Source organism: Mixophyes fleayi, chromosome 8 (assembly GCF_038048845.1).
Source record: "Mixophyes fleayi isolate aMixFle1 chromosome 8, aMixFle1.hap1, whole genome shotgun sequence".
Lineage (NCBI taxonomy): Eukaryota > Metazoa > Chordata > Amphibia > Anura > Limnodynastidae > Mixophyes > Mixophyes fleayi.
Window position 1 is genome coordinate 55819336 of NC_134409.1, and position 23010 is coordinate 55842345.

Sequence of the window (23010 nt, forward strand, 5' to 3'; positions counted from 1 at the left end):
TTGACAACTTTTCATGTCCTCAGCTGCTTAACGTAATCCATGGTTGCTGAGAGTGTACACAATATTTCTAGAGTTTAGGCCTCATACCCATTGATGTTTTTTTGCCTTTCTTTTGCACTTAAATATCAGGATGGAATTACTTAATTACTCTTTAATGAAGCTACTGTGGAAGCCTGCCTGAGCCATTCATGGTGCCCATGGAAAAATCAAGACATATCTTTGTCTAAAAAAAATAATGCACTGTCTATAAAAGTTATTGTTTTGGTTAATGTAATTGTCATGGTAATTGTGTTTGAAAATGGCATTGCAATGAAGAAGAGGATGTGTAAATTAACATCCCCCCCCCCACACACACATTTATACACACTCTTGCATCATCACCACCTTTTAAATATTCTGGTGGCAGCACTAGTAACATAACGAGCAGTAGTATTTATATGTCCAGTCCTGTGCCTAGCAGTAGTAATACTCTGTAATATACCCTATAATAGGCATAATAAAAATAACAATAACCAATAATATGCATAGTAATAACCAAGAATATGCATAGTAATATGCACATAGTGGTAATGCTTAGTTAGACCTAGTAACATGCCAGCAGTATTAATGTCCAGTAAAATGCACAATGTTATACACAGCAGTAGTAAAACACATAAATATTTAAGTACTATAAATGCCAGATGTGTATAGTTCCAGTAATAAGCACTGCAGTATTGATGCCCAGTAATATGACCTGTAAATGCCATATAATAGGGAACTCAGCCCTGTACTGGACAACTGGCCCGTGATAGGAGTTTTCTTTATTTTAGATATAGATATGTTATTTATTCTGTTCATTAACAGCTTCACAATCTATATCCCTACTACACAGACACACACAAAGTAGGGTTAATTTCATCAGATTCATGACCCCATAGCTGTGAGGCAGCAATGCTGATCATTGTGCCACTGTTCTGTCCTATGTATGCAAGTTATAAACACTGCAGTAGCATTATCCACTAACATACGAGCACTAGTGATGTTCAGTGACATGTCAGCAGTCGATAGAAATACAGCAGTAGATGTTTATAGTAATATGCCAGAAATATATAACCAGTAATATGCCCCCAGTTGCAATGCCCAGTAATAAATCAGATTTAGCTATGCCCAGTAATACATACAGCAGTAGTAACAGTCAGTCGTAGATGCACCCAGTAATATGCCAGCAGTTCCTATTACATGTTGGTAGCAGTGAACCATTTACAATATCAGCCTTTTAATTCTATATTCTATATATGCATTTATGTTTTTACTTGAAACTGGGATCAAATGCTGTTTTTTTTTTATCTCAGCAATTATGAAGACCGCATTCCACTCACCTGCCAAGGTGAGTTTATCATTTTATTATTGCCATTTTTTACATTTTAAAACGTTTGTTGATAAAATTGGCAGAGATGTACCTAAATAGTAATAATTTTGTAAAAATGGTAATGCCACTTCTTATAAGTTATTTCCAGCAATAGTAATTTAAAACTAAACTTTGTGCCCAAAACTATTATTTGCTGTACAATTTATATGTTTTTCTGTTTCTTGGAATGCTAGTGCATTCAGAAGGTATTGTATTAATGACTAGTGTGCTAGATGACATCCTCACAGTACTCAGCCAAGGTTCACTAATAAAAAAAGGGCTACAGCAGTTTAAATTAAATCACCAAAGGCGAGAATAGTGAATAAAGTAATGACGCAATCTAAAAATCGATCATTTAAAATGCTTTTACGTGATTATAAGTTTAAATCTAATAACCCAGATGCTTTTAAAACAATATTAATTATTTTGACTTTTGCAGAAGAGTCAAGTTCTATAAATCTTTGTAATTGAATAGCTATGTCATGCGAGTAGAGATTGTCACTTTTGAACCTTTGTCTTGTGAAGATGATGAGAAGCAACTACTGAACATCGAGCCCATCCAAGTGGAGCAACTCCTTGAAACCTATAAAAGGAAAAACGCAGATGAAGGGCGGCTGTTCCTTGATGAATTCCAGGTATACATTCATGGAAGGGATTTGATAGCCAAGAAATACACATATCTTGCACACCATGATTATTCTATAACCACATTAGAGTGCTGAGAATAACCATATTGGTTTGTATGCAGGTAAAGCAGATTTTGAGTCCCACATTATTTTGTATTGTGATGTATTAAATTTAAGATTCCACGTTTTAGTCCACATCCTCGATTTTTTTCTAAATCGCTTCTCATTTGTTTTGCCACTTCTGTTTATCTTTGTGCCATCTGCAAAAGTTATATCATCTCTGTATACTAGAATTAATGTCACTAATTAACACAATAAATAAAACAGGATCCAGGACTTGTCTAAGATCTACTAAACTGGTCACCAGCTCTTCATATGAGCTTACATCATTGACTACAACATTCTGTTTACTGTCCTTTAACCAAACTATTTTTCATTCCACTATATTGGAGTGAAATTCAGGGATTTCAAATAATCTGAATTAATCTAAAATTTGTTTGAGTGATTTCATTATATTCCCAACTATTGATGCAAAACTCCTGCCTTTTTGTGTAGGTAGAAAGAACTATATTTGCCATTTTCCAATTACCTGGAACTATATCTGCCACCAGCAAATGGTTTAAAAAATGTATTAATATTCCTGCAAATACTATTTTTAGTTCTCTTAGTGCTCTTGGGTGGATCTCTAACCCTGGAGCTAAGATCCGTGCTGGTGATGAGCATCATTAGAAAGGACTTTTGCTGGGCTGGTTGCGTCAGTTGAAGGGGGACATATGGATTGGGGATCCCCCCGGAAAAAGCTGCAACCAGCACCAGGCTATGACAGGCTTGGTTGGTCAAACCTTAACAGGTGGGAACAGGTGGGTTCCCCCTGTTATAATGTGACAAAGTGACAGCCTGTCCAGCGCAGTAATGATTTTTTCCCAGGCCCCCTGTAGGAAACAAAATAATCCCATTCTTGAAGCACTAGATATTTTCCCAAAACCTATGCTTGTTCTTGATTAATGAATTGATAATAGAGGGTCAGAGGGAGCGTTTAAGTCAGGATCTGCTTCACTTCCTCTGCAGCATCATCAGGATGCTGCTTCATCTCAGAAGCTTCTGCCTCTGGGATTTATTGTACTGTATATTTGTGTTCAATGAATCTTTCTCCCACATACCTCTTATCCATCAGAGGGGCTGCTATTGTGCCTGTTTTATTTTTACTACTAGGAGTTGCCTTGCTGCCCTATTAATCACCAGAACCTGATTGTCTCTCTGTTTATACCTGCCACTCCCAGTATACCTTGCTGGTCATTGTTGTTGTTGCTGTTGCTGTGCTGTGCCCTGCTGTTCTCCTGGTTCACCTGTTCCCTGGGATTTCATCATACTACCTGTTCACCTGCATCAGCCGTGTTCCATACTGTAATAAACATTGTGTGTTTTCACCCTATTCAGGGCTCCTTCACTGTGATTTCTGCATTTAAGCGTGACAGTTTATTTAAATAAAATATTTTTTCACAATGCTTAACAGTATTTTTTGATTTGGCACCACATACCATGTGACTTATTCATCAATACGCATATAAATCAGACTTTGCAATGATCTCCTGTACTCTGGTCATACATCATTTATATGCAAATAGCTTTAATATTCTGAGTAAAAACAGTTCATAAGTAGCAATAGTTGGAAATAAGGTAACTGCAAATAAAGCCTGATTCCCCTGCACTCATCTGCCAGGAAGCAAAAATACCACAAGCCTGTCTTTAAAATATTAATAATGCAAACATATTTGTATGACTTTGTCTGAGCCATCCACCAGTTACCAGGTGCTTCTGATGATAGGATGTTCCTAACACTAATCTATGAGAGTAGCAATATTGGGTCATGGTACATTGAATGCAGGGCTTACCCTGAGGTACCCCAGTCCTCCAGACAGTTAATACATCCCATGGGAGTCCCAGACTTACCCCAAGGCACTTGTAGACCTCCTACAGGTGCCTCCCCAAACAACAAAAAACTGATACCAGTTACTGCCAGTGACTAGTCAGAACTCTGAAGCAAGGTATTTTGTGAGGATAAGAGTACATCACAAAGTCTGATATACATCAATTTTCCATTTGTGATATTAATAAATGATCAAATTGAAAAATGTATTCTTTTATTGAACTAAATGTATTGTGTTTACCTTTTATCAGTTGTTACTATATATAATTGATTGCTGTTAAATGAACTACTTGATAGAAAATGCCTGGAACCATTATTATCAGATCTTGCAAGTACATGAAGTAACTAGCTATTAGTGTTGTAACATTAGACAACGCAGCTTACCTAGGTCCTTGCTGTCGGTTTACTAGTGCTGACTGCTCCTAACTAGAAATAGCTCACACTTATCTGAAAATGTTATGCTAAGGACATATTTACTTCTCAGCTCTGCCTACAGCAGCAGTGACCAAGAGGTACAATGTTAAAAACAGTTCAATAGACAAACTGCAAGGATACTTTTACATGTTTCTAGGACATATATGACAGTGAAATCCATATTAAATGCCTGTATTAAAACAGCATTCCCATTAAAATACGAGGTGTTTTTTTTTAACATACATCACTGTGGCAGGCTAGTTGGACAATGTTGGTATTTACATTTTTCCTTTGTTGGTTTCTTCAGGCTGCTCTTAATGATTTATAATTCTGCACAGTGTCATGGACTACCAAGGCAACCACAGTCACATGGCACACAATGTAGTTAGCAGAGAGGCTCTGGAATGCCCCTCTGGAATGTAAAATCCTTCCTTTACTCCTTCCCCCTCTGCCTTCACATACCATGCTCAGAGATGTATATCTCTGTGTTTGTGCAACAGGCTGCCCTACTGAACCTCAATCCAGATTTTGTTTTAAAATTAGATCATGATTTATAGATGGACAGCCAATAATAATGACTATCAGATGCATAATTAATAGGTATTTTCCTGACTATTTCTTTTAAAAGAAAAAATCTTTCATGTCTTTAGGGTATATTGTGAACCAACATTACATACATATATTATAATATGTATTAAGCTATATTGTTTTTACTTATAGAGCATTCCACGAGTGTTCAGCAAATTTGCCATCAAAGAAGCCAGAATACAGTACAACCAGCCTAAAAACCGCTATATTGATATTTTGCCTTGTAAGTAGATGGATCAGCTCCATAGTATATAATAGTTTGGATTTATTGCTGTGTTAACTCATGAGAATAGTGAGAATAGTGATTTACTAATACTTATTCATTTTGCAGATGATGATAATCGAGTGGTCTTATCTGAGATACATGGAGAGCCTGGATCAGACTATATCAATGCCAGCTACATTAATGTAAGGATAAAGGATATTAGGATAAAGGCTGTATTTAATAAAGCTGTCACTTACTCTGGCCTTGTACTGGTGTTTGCTGATGTGAGATTTCAGTGATCTCATACTGTTACTTATTCATCAGACATAGTAACACATTAGCATGTTGTTCCAGTTGGTCATGTAAAGGACACACTTTTGTGTACATTTTTCCTTAAAATGTATATCCTTTTTGATAGCTTTGTTCAGCTCACTTAAAACTCAAAACCTAAATATTGTCTGTTTATTCATTGTGGCTTTTATTTTTAATCAGGGATTTAAAGAACCAAGGAAATACATTGCTGCCCAAGGTAAATTGCCCAGTTAAAGTGTTTTAATTCCTGTAAGTTATATAAAATTACCTCTTCAACCTGTTAAAATGTGAAATATTTTACAGGCCCTAAGGAGGAAACAATGAATGATTTCTGGAGAATGATCTGGGAACAAAAGTCAACAATTATTGTAATGGTGACTCGTTGCGAGGAGGGGAATCGGGTATGTGGAAACAGGGAATTAAAATAGTATTTTTGAATATTTTTACAGCAAAAGTTTTGTAAAACCTGGAGAAAAATGACTAAAACTATCACATATGTCTGACTATGACTTATTACATATATTACTATATTTTACATGTTTATGCCCATGTATAATTGTGTAAATATATAACATGTATGCATAGATATAACTAGATATTGTGTATGTATGTCTGTGTGTTCTTATGTATAAATTTACATATGCTGAATCTGATGAGTGCATCATGCGGACCAGAGTGCACTTTTTTGTGTATAGAGAAAAATCAAAATTATAAGGCAGTTTTTATGTCGGGACTGCTAAAATTAGATTTTTCTTTGTGGTAAAGATGCACTAATAGGCTTGAATGTTGAGCATGCATAGTAAAAAAGAAACACTAGTCCATTGAGTTCATCCTTTCATAAATAGTAACTGTGTTGCAGATACCTGAAATTTAGGACCCATGCAAATATCTTTAGCCATATAAAAGATACAAATTCACTCTACTTTATAAAGGAAATCCCAATGCCCCCGTATCTTCCTATGTTATGTAATAGCTAAGTGAATCTCAGACAAGAAGTATATTGGGAGTGGATAAAATGTCAAATTAATGAGGTGTAGTCCAACATGATAGCATGCAGTGCATTTATTCAAATGTTACCCTTATGCACACATATGCAAGTCGGGGTAAAAAGAATCTGCAATAAGTATGTTAAGCTTCTGCACAGATGGACTATGATATTATCTTAGAGGTGTCCTCCTGGCTATGCTTGATGTGTGAAAATAGGCAGAATTGCACATAAAAATGTCTTAAATTATTATTATTATTACCATTTATTTATACAGCGCCACTAATTCCGCAGCGATGTACAGAGAACTCACTCACATCAGTCCCTGCCCCATTGGAGCTTACAGTCTATATTCCCTAACACAGAGAGACAAACACACACAGACAGGCACACAGACTAGGGTCAATTTGTTAGCAGCCAATTAACCTACCAGTATGTTTTTGGAGTGTGGGAGGAAACCGAAGCACCCAGAGGAAACCCACGCATACATGGTGAGAACGTAATTGAATTGAACTCATGACACCAGTGCTGTAAGGCAGAAGTACTAACCTCTTACCCACCATGCTGCTCATAGTGTCCTAATTGGTAAATGTGCGCAGTAAGAAAACTAAGAATTCATATGATTTATATTCTATATTGCAGAACAAGTGTGCTCAATACTGGCCATCAGTGGAAGAAGAAACTGAGGTATTTGGAGATATTGTTGTGAAAATCACTGAGGAGAAATTCTTTCCTGATTACATAACTCGAAAGTTACACATCACTAATGTAAGTTATTTCCACTGTTCCTGAATAAAGACACTTTCTTTCTGTGATGTGCATTTTTATTTGTTTTTTTTATCTTTATAGAATGTTTTTTAGGTTCATTTGTCATTAAGGTTTTTTTGCAGTATGTGTTATGCACATTGTTTGTGTTGTGAAAGATACACCATAGTGCAGAGATTCTTAACTTGTGGTCAGGACATATTCAGGGATTGGAATAGGTGCCGGGAAATGGGGGAGCTGTACCAACTCCTGCAGTGGGGCATGAACAGTGATCTGGGCATGCACAAACTCTAGCTGGAGATGCCAGCGCCGGCCCTGGGTATCTTATCCTCATCCTTCTGGTCTTTCCCTTTGCCTTACATTTGCTTTATTCAGTTGCTGCGCAAACTTCCTCCATTGCATTTCTAATTTGAACCACTCTGCATAAGCTAACGAACTGCATTGTAAAATGTTAGTGTATTCCACATGATTTTTCAAGACAGAGGACCAAAAATCTTTGATTTATAACTATACTTTTTTTGGAAGTTTTCAACAGTACTGTAGTTACAAACAAAGAACTAAACATGCTAAAACCTGTGATCTAGGGTCGGCTAATTTTCCTTCTATTGCAATAGCTTTACAAACAAAACTGAAAGGCAACCAGGCAACAGGCTGATAAAAGATTGATGAATTGGGCTTTATTTGAAGACTCTTCTGCAGGCTTAGGGCCTGATTCATTAAGGTATTTAAATCAAGAAGTTTCTTATTTAAGTCTCCTGGACAAAACCATGTTACAATGCAAGGGGTGAAAATTAGTTTTCTGTTTTGCCAATAAGGTAAATACTGACTGTTTTTTCATGTAATACACAAATACTTGATATCTTATTTGTACACTGAAATTTAAAGTTGATATTTGTGTGCTACATGAAAAAACAGTCAGTATTTACCTTATGTGCAAAACAGAAAACTAATTTTCACCCCTTGCATTGTCACATGGTTTTGTCCAGGAGACTTAAATAAGAAACTTCTTAATTTAAGTACCTTAATGAATCAGGCACTTAGTGTAAGCGTAAAATTACAGCCACAGAATTGCAGCCTAATGTGTGTATTTTGAGTTGCATGTATCTTGAGATTCACTGTCAGGAGCGCACACAGGGGGGGATTCTGGGTCTCCAGAAACCCCTCTCCTCCGCTAAAGAAGTGCCCCTACATAGCGGCACTGTACTATATAGCAGCCGCGGCGCTGTCTAAGAAGCATCCGCGGCGGTGCTGTATTGTATACAGCACCACCGCGGACGCTACTTTGACAGCGCCGTGGCTGCTATATAGTACAGTGCTGCTGAAACTGAGCTTCTGCGCATTTTTTTTTTGGGGGGGGGGGGGAAATCCTGCGTGCGCCCCTGACTGTAAATATGCGGTTGCATCAAAATACCTGAAAGTCAAGATACTGAAGTCGTCAACATCATCTTAATGATGATGACAGTAATTAAAAAATAAGTAAAACATTATATGCTCCCCCCTAAATTACAAGAGTAGTGGCAACCAACACCAGGCTATACCGCGCTGGTCACACTAACACCTGGTCCCTCTGTTGTAATATGATACCAACCCAAACTTGGTAAGCACACGGCGGAATTCCCTAGGGGAATTGGGCCCATAAAAACATGTAATCCCCCTTGTGTTGAGGCTCATCCTGCCATCCCTTGTGTGGTGGGTGCCAATATAATAGAATAAAATGAGAAAACTACTAATACATTTGTGAAACTACAAGTCCTAGCAAGCCCTGGCAGCCATCGGTTGCTTGGGCATGTTTGTGCTTGCAGAAATAAAAGCACTAGTGTGCGCTTGGAATACGTAGTTCTACAAATGTACCTAATAGTGAAAAAAAATGACACACACTGATTGTTGTATTAGTTTATTTGAAATTAATACTCACTGAAATCCGTCATTTGCCACTTTTTTTCCTAAATGCATAAAGAATTATCTTTACTTTGTCCTAAAGTGACCCATTACTAAAAAATGACAAATAAACAGAAACCCTTGTAGAAAGACGAGGATGCTATTAGCGGAGTCCCAATTTAAATGACTGAACTTAATTGATCTTGGGAGAGTCAATATGCGAACAGCCAATCAAAGCAGTTTTCACATTATCCAGCCAATCAACGCCAAGTTGATCTGTTGGCTGTTTGCGTATTGACCTCTTCATTCATTTACAGCATGTCAATTGTTGTTCTATTACGTCAAGAACCGCGTAAGTATTTATTTCACATAAACTGATACAGCAACTAGTATGTATGTGTTTTTCCATTTACCGTATTTTTCGCTCCATAAGACGCACTTTTTCCCACAAAAAAAGTGGGGGGAAAAGTGTGTGCGTCTTATGGAGCGAATACTGCATGCCAGAAAGGAAGGAAGAAAATAAAACTTACATGTCCAGCGTGGAGAAGCGGGTCCCGGCCAGGCTGCAGATCCTCCTGATCGTCCGTCCCCCTGCCTATCTGTGAGGACCTAGTTATTACATGGGACGTCCCATTAGAGGGGGGGGGGGGGGGCATGTCCTTATTTATTTATTTATTTATTTATTTAACAGATAGAAGATATAAAATAATCTTTATTTACATTTTATTGCGTATATCTATATCTGCAGATCCACTTTTATAGACTGTTTGGCCATTGGAAATGTTGGCAGATATAAACATGTCATGGAAAGATTACATTTATTTTAACATTCTAGTACTTTTTCTTTTAGTGTCTTCATTTAAATATATACTTGTACCATTATACAAGATGCGTATGTTGATATCATTACAAATGTGTTTTTGTTTTCATCCTTTGTGCAGAAACGTGAGAAATCAGAGCGAGAAATCACACACATCCAGTTCACCGTTTGGCCGGATCATGGTGTACCCGATGACCCTAACCTGTTGCTCAAATTGCGTCGAAGGGTTAATGCTTTAAGCAATTTCTTCAGTGGTCCAATAATTGTTCATTGCAGGTAATTCCAGTCTTGGCTGCCTTTTCAATCCACAAATTAACCTAACAAGATTAGCATGTAATTGCGACATGTAAACCTTACTGATTATAAGGGCATTAATAATACATGCGATATTCGATGAGAAGCATAGAAGTATGCAGGCACAGGTGATTTTAAATATCCTTATAACAAACAGTAAGCTTTTTTTTAATAAAGTAATTCTTGTAACAGTATTGAACAGGGGGTTGGAGGATGCACTGGACAAATGGTAATGTAGTATGAGCTGCAGCCAGAATGGGGGTAACCGATCCCCTAAAGTAGTAAAGTCTGAAAGATCCAGACATGCTCAAATACTGATATCAGTATGGAGGTGCGGTGTGGCACTATGGCAAATGAAATAAGACTTAATAATAGTAGTAGAGGGAGAAATACAATATGGTGTGATATAGTATGATAATAATGATATATCAGAGAACATAAGATACACAGTAGTCTCTGATGGAAAAGACAATCGATCTGTGACAGTCTTCCTACGTGACACAGAAGAACACTGCAGTATCTAGTTCTGTGGCAGTGGTGCGACTTTGGATGGTACAATGAAGTAAACAAAGTGACTGTGCAATTACCTTGCAGCGCTAGTAAGCGCGCGTGTGTGGAAGCCCTGCAACGTGATCTGCTGCCTGGTCCTGCTGTATGTCGATGTAGGTCTGCAGTCAGCTTGTCGATGAAGTGTGTGGTTCGCTAACTTCATCGACTAGGGCTGTGCGACAGGGGTGACCGCCCAGGGTGCAACGGTGATGGGGGGGGGCGCAATTTAGGAATATTTTAGGTTAATTTGGTTAAAATTGAGGTCTAGAGGGGCGGCATTTGTCTTTCTCGCTCCAGGCGCTAGAATTCTAAGTTACTGCTCTGCAGTAACTGGGTGGTAGCTACTTTCCCAGGTGTCACTCACCGGACCGTGAGTGCCTCTGCGCTGGTGCGTGGTTCTCTATCCTTCCTGCCGGCGCCTGTCCTGAGCCGCGGCCGGCTGCCATCTTGATGGACTGCGCATGCGCAGCATCCCTGAACTCTTATGACTTTGCTTTTAACCTAATTGGTGGATCAATCACCTCTCCCTATTTAAGGCACCTGTGGCCATGGTATCGTTGCCTGATCTTGAGTCTCATTCCCTGTGAGTCTCTGAAGGTGTCTCCTGTGTCCTGCTCGTATCTTCAGTTTCCTGCTGGATTACCTGCTCTGCTCATCGGCGGTTCCCATACCCGCTACTGACTCCTGTGTTCTGCTCGTGTCTTCAGCTGTCTGCTGGATTACCTGCTCTGCTCACCTGCGGTTCCCATACCCACTACAGTCTCTCAGCTCTCCTGCTGTGCCTGATATACTCGTTGGACAAGCTTCTCTACTTAGCAGCGGTATGCATACTTGTTATTGACTATCAGCTGTTATCCTACATATCCGCTTTGGACAAGCTTCTCTTCTCAGCAGCGGTATCCATACCCGCTATAGACTATTAGCCGTTACGCTGCATATCTGTTTGAACAAGCTTCTCTACTCAGCAGCGATATGCATACTTGCTATTGACTATCAGTTGTTATCCTGCATATCCGCTTTGGACAAGCCTCTCTACTCTGCAGCGGTATACATACCCGCTATAGACTATTAGCTGTGACGCTGCATATCTGTTTGCGACTAGCTCCTCTGCTCTCCAATTGTATTTATACAGTTATAGACTCTTATCACTCCTCCACTTATCCGCACCTGGACAAGTCCTCACCTCATCACAGCAGTGGTACAACTTGCTATACGCAGACCACTGACTCTCCCGCTACCTACCTACACCAGGACAAGTCTTCCCTTCACAGCAGTGGTACAACTTGCTATACGCAGACCACTGACTCTCCCGCTACCTACCTGCACCTGGACAAGTCTTCTCATCCCAGCAGTGGTACAACTTGCTATCCGCAGACCACTGTCTCTCCCGTTACCTACCTGCACCTGGACAAGTCTTCTCATCACAGCAGTGGTACAACTTGCTATCCGCAGACCACTGACTCTCCCATTACCTTCCTTCACCTGTTCACGTCCACTCTACTCTCCTACCAGTACAGCTGCAAGTCGCTGACTCTCCTACCAGTATAGCTGCAAGTCACTGACTCTCATCTATTCCATTGGCATTCTCTCTCCATCTGCTGTTATATACGTTCCTACTATTCACCCTACTGCCCAGAGGTCCGCTGTGTAAACCCCGCCCCTCTGGTAAGCATTGTCAACTGGTGAATCCTGGGCAGAACTCCTAGTGCCCGTGACAGTAAGATCAGGCCATGACAGACCCAGGATCGGAACCAACAGCTAAAGAGATGCTGCAGTACCTGGTTACTCGGATTGAACAACAAGATGTTTGACAGCAACAGTTATTCCAATGTTGTCAGGCTCTAGCCTCCCGAGGAATCCCTGAGCAAAATGTAGCAGCTACTGTTGATCCTCCAGTACCTTCTTCTTCTTCCCCAGTGCCATCCCAGGTGTCTACCGTTTCCACGCTACACCTGCCTACTCCCTCTAAGTATGATGGAGACCCGAAAACCTGTAGGAGTTTTCTTAACCAATGTTCCATTCATTTCGAACTTCAACCTCACAACTTTTCTACTCATCGTTCTAAAGTGGCCTATCTCATCTCTTTGTTTTCTGGACAGGCTCTCGCATGGGCCTCCCCTCTGTGGGAAAGAAATGACCCTTTATTGGAAGATAGTGCCATGTTTATTTCTACGTTTCGAAGAATTTTTGACAAACCTGGTCGGGTTATCTCTGCGGCTTCCAGTATTCTCCGACTACGCCAAGGATCCCGGTCAGTAGTCCAGTACGTCATCCAATTTCGGATTCTTGCCTCCGAGCTCCAATGAAACACTGAGGCACTGATAGCTGCCTTCTGGCAGGGCCTTGCCGACAAGATCAAAGATGCACTGACCTCACAAGAGTTACCCTCCTCCTTGGACGACTTGATTTCTCTATGCCACCATGTAGACATGAGGTTTCGTGAGAGAGATTCCGAAAGAGGAACTTCTTCCAAAGCGCCTGTTCGCTCAGCATCTCAAGTTCGTCATCTTCCACCTCCAGTAGAACCCATGGAGGTAGGACGTTCTACACCAGGGTTGTCCAACCCGCGGCCCGGCACGCCTGTAAATGTGGCCCAGAAGGAGTTTTTGTTGTGGCAAGGGGGCAGCGCTGTTAATGGGGAAAAAAATCTTGCAAAAAAAAAAGAAAGGAAAATATTTACCCTGCGGTCACGCGGTCACGTCAGCTGGTACCTCGGCTCCCTCCCTTGTCTCCTCCTCCGTGCGGTACTCGCAGTCAATGTCAGGCGTGATGTTATCACGCCCAACATCCATTGCGGAGTGCAGCACAGAGGAGACACCCGCGCGAGAAGAACAATCAGCAGCACAGAATTGGAGAAAAGAAGAGAAGAGGACAGGAGAACAAGCCGATTAAAAGGTAAGTTAAGGGGGATTTTTTTTTATTATTTCAAGAGACGCTGACAAGTGAATAAAAGTCACCTGGTCCTAGAGCATCATGGACCTTATCTCCCTGCTACATACTTCTACTTGTATTACTAATGGGGCATTATATATTATTCTCTTTGGCCCATTATAAGTTGTTATCCCTTAACTAACATAGTGGTGTAATTATCAAAACAGGTGACAATTTGGGGTCACAGTGGTGTATATGTCAGGTACCGTAGGCCTGGTCAGGGCACCCTGATATACAATGCCTGGCTTAAATGCACTTTATTGATATTACATCGAAACAATACAAAAAGTGATTATAGTATAATAACTAGAAAGGATTTTTTGAACAGGGCGATTGAAAGGTAAGTATAGGGGATTTGAAAAAAAGTGATATATATATATATATATATCTTTTTTTCTCATAGCGTTAACTATGTTTTCAATGGTTTTTTGGATGATCAGCTATTGTTATTGTTAGTGTATCTTATGTGCGGCCCAAACCAACTCGTCGTCTTCCAATGTGGCTAAGGGAAGCTAAAAGGTTGGACACCCCTGTTCTAAACTAACATCTGAAGAGAGGGAGCGCTGAGTGAAAAATAGACTCTGCATCTATTGCACCGACTCTACTCACATGCTGAACTCATGCCCTAGAAGGTCGGGAAATGCCAGGCCCTAACCAGTTCTGGAGAGGTAAGGTTAGGGTCCCTGGAGTCTTCTCCATGTTCTATGGATTCTAAAATCTGTGCTTTTGATGTTACCGTTTCCTTTGCTACCAAGTCATTTATGTCTCAAGCGCTTCTAGACTCTGGAGCTGCTGGAAACTTTATCTCTAGTTCTCTAGTGAATCAATGGTCCCTACCAGTGATTCCTTTAAAAGCAGCTATCGCTGTCACCACTATCGATGGTTCTCGCATAATTAATGGACTCATCACTCAATGTACGACTCCATTGTCCCTTCAAATCGGAGCCTTACACGAGGAGAAAATTTCTTTGCTGGTCCTTCCTGTTACCACCAGTCCCATTGTACTTGGCCTTCCATGGCTTCAACTTCATACTCCTCAGATTGACTGGAACACTCCTCAAGTCACTTCCTGGGGTCCGGATTGTCGTCATAGATTTCTGTCTCAAGTTGTTCCACTCAAAATAAATCAATCTTCTATTACACCCTGTCCACTGGGTCTTCCTCCACAGTATGCTTCCTTTGCGGATGTGTTCGATAAAATCCAGTCTGAACGCCTTCCGCCCCATCGGGCGTGGGATTGTCTGATTGATTTACAACCTGGCAAGAACCCTCCTAGGGGTCGTGTGTATCCTCTCTCGCTACCAGAGACCCAAGCAACATCTGATTATATCAAGGAGAATCTCCATTGTGGTTTTATTCGACCTTCCACTTCTCCCACTGGAGCAGGGTTCTTTTTTGTTAAGAAGAAAGATGGGTCATTACGACCCTGTATAGATTATCGTGGACTTAATGCCATTACCATTAAAAATCGGTACCCTATTCCGCTAATTACCGAGCTCTTTGACCGCATTAAGGGAGCCCGCATATTCACCAAACTTGATCTCTGAGGCGCTTATAACTTAATCCGCATCAAGTCCGGAGATGAATGGAAGACAGCTTTTAACACCAGGGATGGACACTATGAATATCTAGTTATGCCCTTCGGGTTGTGTAACGCCCCAGCTGTCTTCCAGGGATTCGTTAATGAGATCTTCCGGGACTTGTTGTATGTTTGTGTCGTCGTCTACCTGGACGACATATTAATTTTCTCCCAGGATCTGCCCACTCATCATCAACATGTGGCAGAGGTCCTTTCCAGACTCCGGAGAAACTCATTATTCTGCAAGTTAGAGAAATGTTCCTTTGAGTTATTCCAGATTCCATTCTTGGGATATATTTTGTCCGGAGTGGGTCTAAAGATGGATCCGGAGAAGGTGAACGCTGCACTACGCTGGCCCCAGCCAACTACCCTCAGAGCAATCCAACGCTTTTTAGGGTTTGCAAACTACTACAGACGCTTCATTCAAGGTTCTTCCTCCATTGCTTCTCCAATAGTGGCTCTGACCCGTAAGGGCGCTAATACTAAACAATGGTCCTCCGAGGCCCTTCAAGCCTTTCACTTCCTCAAGAAGGCATTCTCTACCGCTCCTGTTCTTTGACAGCCTGACGTGACCCTTCCTTTCTTTCTGGAAGTAGACGTCTCTAATGTTGGTCTAGGGGCCATTCTATCTTAAAGATCGGAGCAACAAAAATTCCATCCTTGTGCCTTCTACTCTCGAGGTCTTCTACCTGCGGAGAGAAACTATACCATCGGGGACAAGGAGTTGTTGGCCATAAAAGCAGCTTTAGAGGAGTGGAGATATCTGCTGGAGGGGGCTCGTCATCCTGTAACTATTTTTACTGACCACAAAAACCTGTTATATCTGCAGTCAGCTCAGTGTTTGAATCCTCGTCAAGCAAGATGGTCACTTTTCTTTTCTCGTTTTGAACTTATCATAACCTTCAAACCAGCTTCCAAGAATAGAAAAGCAGACGCTTTATCTCGGGCGTTTGTGGCGTCCTCTGACACTGAGGATAGTCCTAATCATCCCATATTAGATCCCAAATGTGTGACTCTGGCCACTTCTTCCACCAAGGTGCTACCATTTGGGAGAACCCTTGTGCCTCCATCTCTACGTAAAAAAATATTATTGTGGTATCATTCTTCCCGTTTTTCTGGACATTCGGGAGAACGCAAGACATTAGAAATCCTTTCTCGAAGCTACTGGTGGCCCTCTATGAGGAGAGATGTCAAATAATTTGTGGCCGCGTGTGAGGTTTGTTCCCAGTTTAAAACCCCCCGCAGAACACCGGCGGGATTACTTCAACCACTACCCATTCCTTCCAAACCATGGACCCATATTAGTATGGACTTTGTCACCGATCTTCATCCTAGCAAAAGTTGCAATACCATCTGGGTAGTGGTGGATAGATTTTTGAAAATGGCACATTTTGTTCCTTTGACCGGATTACCTTCCTCATCTACTCTGGCTGACCATTTTATCAAGGAGATCTTTCGGATTCATGGATGTCCATCTGAGATTGTTTCGGATAGAGGAGTGCAGTTCGTCTCCAGATTCTGGCGAGCCCTTTGCAAGACCTTGGGTATCCGATTGTCACTATCATCCTCCTACCATCCTCAATCAAATGGACAGACCGAGAGAGTCAACCAAGATCTTGAGACTTTCATAAGGATGTTCTCCTCAGCCAACCAAGACAATTGGGTAGATTTGTTTCCATGGGCTGAATTCGCCCATAACAATATGTATCACGAGTCATCTTCAAAAACTCCATTCTTTGTGGTATACGGTCACCATCCGTCTCTCCCAGAATTTCCTGCCCTCCCTCCCACCCAAGTTCCTGCAGTGGAGAGTTTATGTCAGAGTTTCAAAACTATCTGGTCTCAGGTTAAATCCTCCCTGAAGAAGACATCTGCCAGATACAAGGGTTTTGCTGATAAAAAGAGGCAAGCTATTCCACCACTTAAAGTTGGAGACCGCATATGGCTTTCTACCAAAAATATTCGCCTGAAGGTTCCGTCCATGAAGTTCGCTCCCCGTTTCATTGGTCCATATAAAATCACTCAGGTGATAAATCCGGTGTGCTTCAAACTACTATTACCTAAGAACCTTCGTATCTCCAATGCCTTCCATGTGTCATTACTCAAGCCTCTTATCATCAACCGTTTCTTTGTTCCTCCTTCAGCACCTCGGCCAGTACAAGTTCATCAAGAGGAGGAGTTTGAAATTACTCATATTCTGGATGCCAAAATTTTGCGAGGAGTTCTTCGCTTCCTAGTGCATTGGAAGGGCTTTGGTCCAGAGGAGCAATCTTGAATCCGCGCAGATGATCTCAACGCTCCAGCTCTTCTAAAAAAAATTTACTCCAAGTTTCCGGGCAAACCCGGCTCCAAGTGTTCTGTGTCCACCTTTAAAAGGGGGGGTACTGTCACTCACCGGACCGTGAGTGCCTCTGCGCTGGTGCATGGTTCTCTATCCTTCCTGCCGGCGCCTGTCCTGAGCCGTGGCCGTCCGCCATCTTGATGGACTGTGCATGCGCAGCATCCATGAATTCTTATGACTTTGCTTTTAACCTAATTGGTGGATCAATCACCTCTCCCTATTTAAGGCACCTGTGGCCATGGTATCGTTGCCTGATCTTGAGTCTCATTCCCTGTGAGTCTCTGAAGGTGTCTCCCGTGTCCTGCTCGTATCTTCAGTTTCCTGCTGGATTACCTGCTCTGCTCATCGGCGGTTCCCATACCCGCTACTGACTCATGTGTTCTGCTTGTGTCTTCAGCTGTCTGCTGGATTACCTGCTCTGCTCATCGACGGTTCCTATACCTGCTACTGACTCCTGTGTCCTGCTCGTGTCTTCAGCTGTCTGCTGGATTACCTGCTTTGCTCACCTGCGGTTCCCATACCCGCTACAGTCTCTCAGCTCTCCTGCTGTGCCTGCATATCCTCGTTGGACAAGCTTCTCTACTTAGCAGCGGTATGCATACTTGTTATTGACTATCAGCTGTTATCCTACATATCCGCTTTGGACAAGCTTCTCTACTCAGCAGCGGTATCCATACCCGCTATAGACTATTAGCCATTACGCTGCATATCTGTTTGAACAAGCTTCTCTACTCAGCAGCATTATGCATACTTGCTATTGACTATCAGTTGTTATCCTGCATATCCGCTTTGGACAAGCCTCTCTACTCAGCAGCGGTATACATACCCGCTATAGACTATTAGCTGTGATGCTGCATATCTGTTTGGGACTAGCTCCTCTGCTCTCCAATTGTATTTATACAGTTATAGACTCTTATCACTTCTCCACTTATCCGCACCTGGACAAGTCCTCACCTCATCACAGCAGTGGTACAACTTGCTATACGCAGACCACTGACTCTCCCGCTACCTTCCTGCACCTGGACAAGTCTTCTCATCACAGCAGTGGTACAACTTGCTATACGCAGACCACCTACTGTCCCGTTACCTACCTGCACCTGGACAAGTCTTCTCATCACAGCAGTGGTAAAACTTGCTATCCAAAGACCACTGACTCTCCCGTTACCTTCTTTCACCTGTTCACGTCCACTCTACTCTCCTACCAGTACAGCTGCAAGTCGCTGACTCTCCTACCAGTATAGCTGCAAGTCACTGACTCTCCTCTATTCCATTGGCATTCTCTCTCCATCTGCTGTTATATACGTTCCTACTATTCACCCTACTGCCCAGAGGTCCGCTGTGTAAACCCCGCCCCTCTGGTAAGCATTATCAACTGGTGAATCCTGGGCAGAACTCCTAGTGCCCGTGACACCAGGGAACTGTTTACATAATTTACCCTATGGAAGGTGTGCATGAAATGTGTATATCTATAAACTAAGGATGAGCGGGCTCGGATTCCGCTAATCCGAGCCCACCTGAACAGTGCGGATCCGACGGGATCCGAGCACTGTTCGGGAACTTCCGGGCGCCAAACGAAGCCAAACCGAGGCTATGACATCCAAGTCTCGCGTCGGATCTCGCGAGATTCGGATGTCATAAATACTCACCTTGCGGCCGCCATCTTCATTTCGCCTGACATCAGGGAAGAGGGAGGGTGTGTAGGGTAGTGGTGCTCCTGCGTGATCAGTGCTCTGTCCTTGCTGAGTCCAGTGGTGCTTTATGCCTGTGTCCAGTGCTCTGTCCTTGTTGGGTCCAGTGGTGCTTTTGTCCTGTGCTCTGTCCTGCTGAGTCCAGTGGTGCTTTGGCCAGTGTCTGTTCTGCTGAGTCCAGTGGTGCTTTAGTCCTGTGCTTAGTTGTGCTAAGTCCATAAAAATTTTATAATTATTAAAATCTCTTCAAAATTACAAAAAACTATTTATTTTAAAAATGATACAAAAAATATTTAAGCAGTTCTAAAGAATAGGTACTGCAATCTATATTACATTTAATACGTTCAATTTTTAAGCAGTGCAAGAGAATAGGTACTGCAATCTATATTACATTTAATACATTCAATTTTTAAGCAGTGCAAGAGTATAAGTACTGCAATCTATATTACATTTACTACGTTCATTCTTTAAGTAGTTCCAGAGAATAGGTACTGCAATCTATATTACATTTACTACGTTCATTCTTTAAGCAGTTCCAGAGAATAGGTACTGCAATCTATATTACATTTACTACTTTCATTCTTTAAGCAGTTCCAGAGAATAGGTACTGCAATCTATATTACATTTAATACGTTCAATTTTTAAGCATTGCAAGAGAATAGGTACTGCAATCTATATTACATTTACTACTTTCATTCTTTAAGCAGTTCCAGAGAATAGGTACTGCAATCTATATTACATTTAATACATTCAATTTTTAAGCAGTGCAAGAGAATAGGTACTGCAATCTATATTACATTTACTTCGTTCATTCTTTAAGCAGTTCCAGAGAATAGGTACTGCAATCTATATTACATTTATTACGTTCAATTTTTAAGCAGTTCCAGAGAATAGGTACTGCAATCTATATTACATTTACTACGTTCATTCTTTAAGCAGTTCCAGAGAATAGGTACTGCAATCTATATTACATTTAATACGTTAAATTTTTAAGCAGTGCAAGAGAATATGTACTGCAATCTATATTACATTCACTATGTTCATTCTTTAAGCAGTTCCAGAGAATAGGTACTGCAATCTATATTACATTTAATAAGTTCAATTTTTAAGCAGTGCAAGAGAATAGGTACTGCAATCTATATTACAAGAGAAAGTGAGGGAGGAGCTGGTAAACCATTGCGATTCCACCAAGCATGTAGCTCTTGTGGATAAAGCCCTTCGTACGCTTTGATGATATATTGTGGCCCCGGTACCAAATTGGGTACCGGGGCCACTCCACTACGGAGTCCAGATAGATATGTATCAACTACATTCAGTGTTGGGGGCAAATCCAAAATTAATGAAAATGACCTGTCATCGTCAAAAACAAGAAGTATTGACGCACTCGAACTACACCCTGTATATGCTGCAGAGGATGTAGGAGCAGGCAGCTGTGCAGCGGAATTCAGACCCGTTGAGGGTGATATATTGTGGCCCCGGTACCAAATTGGGTACCGGGCCCACTCCACTACGCAGTCCAGAAAGCTACCTCGGTGCAACGTTTTGGACTAAAAAGAATATTGTGAGGTGTGAGGTGTTCAGAATAGACTGGAAATTAGTGGAAATGATTGTTATTGAATGTTATTGAGGTTAATAATAGTGTAGGAGTGTAAAAAAAAACAAAAAATGGATTTTAGCGCTTTTTATGCTTTTTTAAAAATAAATCAGAACCCAAAACCCTAAATCAGAACCAAAACCTTTCGTCAGGTGTTTTGGCAAAACAAATCAGAACCCAAAACCTTAAGCTAATCAGAACCCAAAACACTAAAAGTGCCCGGTGCACACCCCTACTATAAACACATACCCTTTTGAGTGCAAAATCCCTGTAGTGGTCACTTACCAGAAATGCAACTTATTCCCGCAAAGTTTTGTTTACACTCAAAAGTAGGTTAAAGCACCTTCTATCCGCAGCTACCTGTGCAATCATTTTTATAAATGTCCCCAATGTGATTTTAACAAAGCATGGTGATTTTACTGATATCCTTTTTATACATTTTGTTGCCAGTGCTGGTGTCGGGCGCACAGGAACTTATATAAGCATTGATGCCATGCTGGAGGGTCTGGAGGCAGAAGGAAGGGTGGATGTTTATGGATATGTGGTACAGTTGAGACGCCAGCGCTGTCTAATGGTTCAAGTAGAGGTAAGTATAGAAACAATTCGGAATAAAAACAGTACTTCTCTTAAGCTGAGTACACACCTATGCAATCTTACTCCAATTGCAATTTCTGTAATTTTACCAACGGCTTAAAGTCCTGATAAGCATGCCGATTCATGCATACACACCTACACAATTTACCTTCAGATCTGTGATCTCCATCTCTCACAGCCATCTGCTGAAAAGATTGTGACTCTACACGCTACAGATATCTGCCTATACTGCTGGTCGTGAGTGCATACACACTTCCACAATTGCCCGACATCGTTCTATCATTGATTGTGATTTTTAGGAAGTTTATAAAACCAAGTCAAATGATACAATGCGCTTTGCTACGATAAAACATGATCGGTGGGAGCATACACACTGTTGTGATATCTGACAAAACAGTTGTGAATTATGTGATCTGAATGATAATTGCATTGGTACGTGCCCAACTTTACACATAATTTACCACAGTATAAAGTGCTTAACATCCAGCTGTTAAAATGCTGATGTGTAGTTATAACTGGTTATTATATGCAGGTGTATAATTATTTGCCATTTACTTTGCCTCTCCTTGGTTCACAGTCTCAGTACATCTTCATACACAAGTCTTTGGTGGAATACAATCAGTTTGGGGAGACAGAAGTCAGTATGGCTGAGTTACCACTTTTGCTCAAAAACCTTAAGAAGATAGAGACCCCCTCCGAATCTTCTCAGCTGAAGTGTGAGTTCCAGGTAAGATGAACCAAATCTTTAGTGCCCCCTCAGCATTTATTCATTTATGCATACTTGTGTGTGGTATCTTTGGAATAAGTAAATTTTTGGTTGTATTATTTTTACTCAGCAGTTGCATCTTTCCTTTACATGCACTTAGAAACCATTAGTGTTTCATTAAAGAATGTATTGCATACGGCTGGGGGCATTTAAGAAAATTAGTGCACATGAACAAAATGTTCTGTAAACTATAGCAAGTAAACTGAATTACAGTATGGTTTTTATGGGTTACAGCATCCTTTCCAGTTTTCTGTCCACCAATTTTCATAAATAATCATACATGTTAATTGCTTCCTGTTTGTCCAGAAATTTCTGTATTCCAAGAATGTGTCCAATAGAGACTGAGGGCTAGATTTACTAAGCTGCGGGTTTGAAAAAGTGGGGATGTTGCCTATAGCAACCAATCAGATTCTAGCTTTCATTTATTTAGTACCTTCTACAAAATGACAGCTAGAATCTGATTGGTTGCTATAGGCAACATCCCCACTTTTTCAAACCCGCAGCTTAGTAAATCTAGCCCTGAGTATTTAATTGGAAAATTATACTTTTATACTGTGAATTAGAGTCAGATCTTGCTGGATTTTACTAGCACTCAATCAATGCTCTCTGTAAGCTTGAATGATCTGAAAATTAAAGAGTAAGAAAAAATATTTAATGAGAACTTCCATCGTAAGTGTGCTGATCAACACGACTTTGCAGAATTAATTATTTCATTAATAATTTAATTTATGTCCATTTTAATTTTTTTGTAATTTCCAGAGTGCTCC

The 23010-nt window shown here is 41.0% G+C and overlaps 1 protein-coding gene across 1 annotated transcript in view; it reads left to right on the top strand.

Annotated features, from left to right (window-relative positions):
• PTPRC (protein tyrosine phosphatase receptor type C) overlaps positions 1-23010 on the top strand; it is a gene marked incomplete at its 5' end in the record, with an annotated part of 42221 nt that overhangs the window by 8574 nt on the left and 10637 nt on the right. Inside the window, 10 exons of the mRNA XM_075184171.1 lie at positions 1332-1366; positions 1913-2022; positions 5075-5165; positions 5274-5350; positions 5640-5676; positions 5763-5860; positions 7087-7212; positions 10029-10183; positions 21334-21469; positions 22055-22204. Coding sequence (XP_075040272.1) covers positions 1332-1366; positions 1913-2022; positions 5075-5165; positions 5274-5350; positions 5640-5676; positions 5763-5860; positions 7087-7212; positions 10029-10183; positions 21334-21469; positions 22055-22204 — 1015 coding nt within the window. The remainder of the gene's footprint in view (positions 1-1331; positions 1367-1912; positions 2023-5074; positions 5166-5273; positions 5351-5639; positions 5677-5762; positions 5861-7086; positions 7213-10028; positions 10184-21333; positions 21470-22054; positions 22205-23010) is intronic.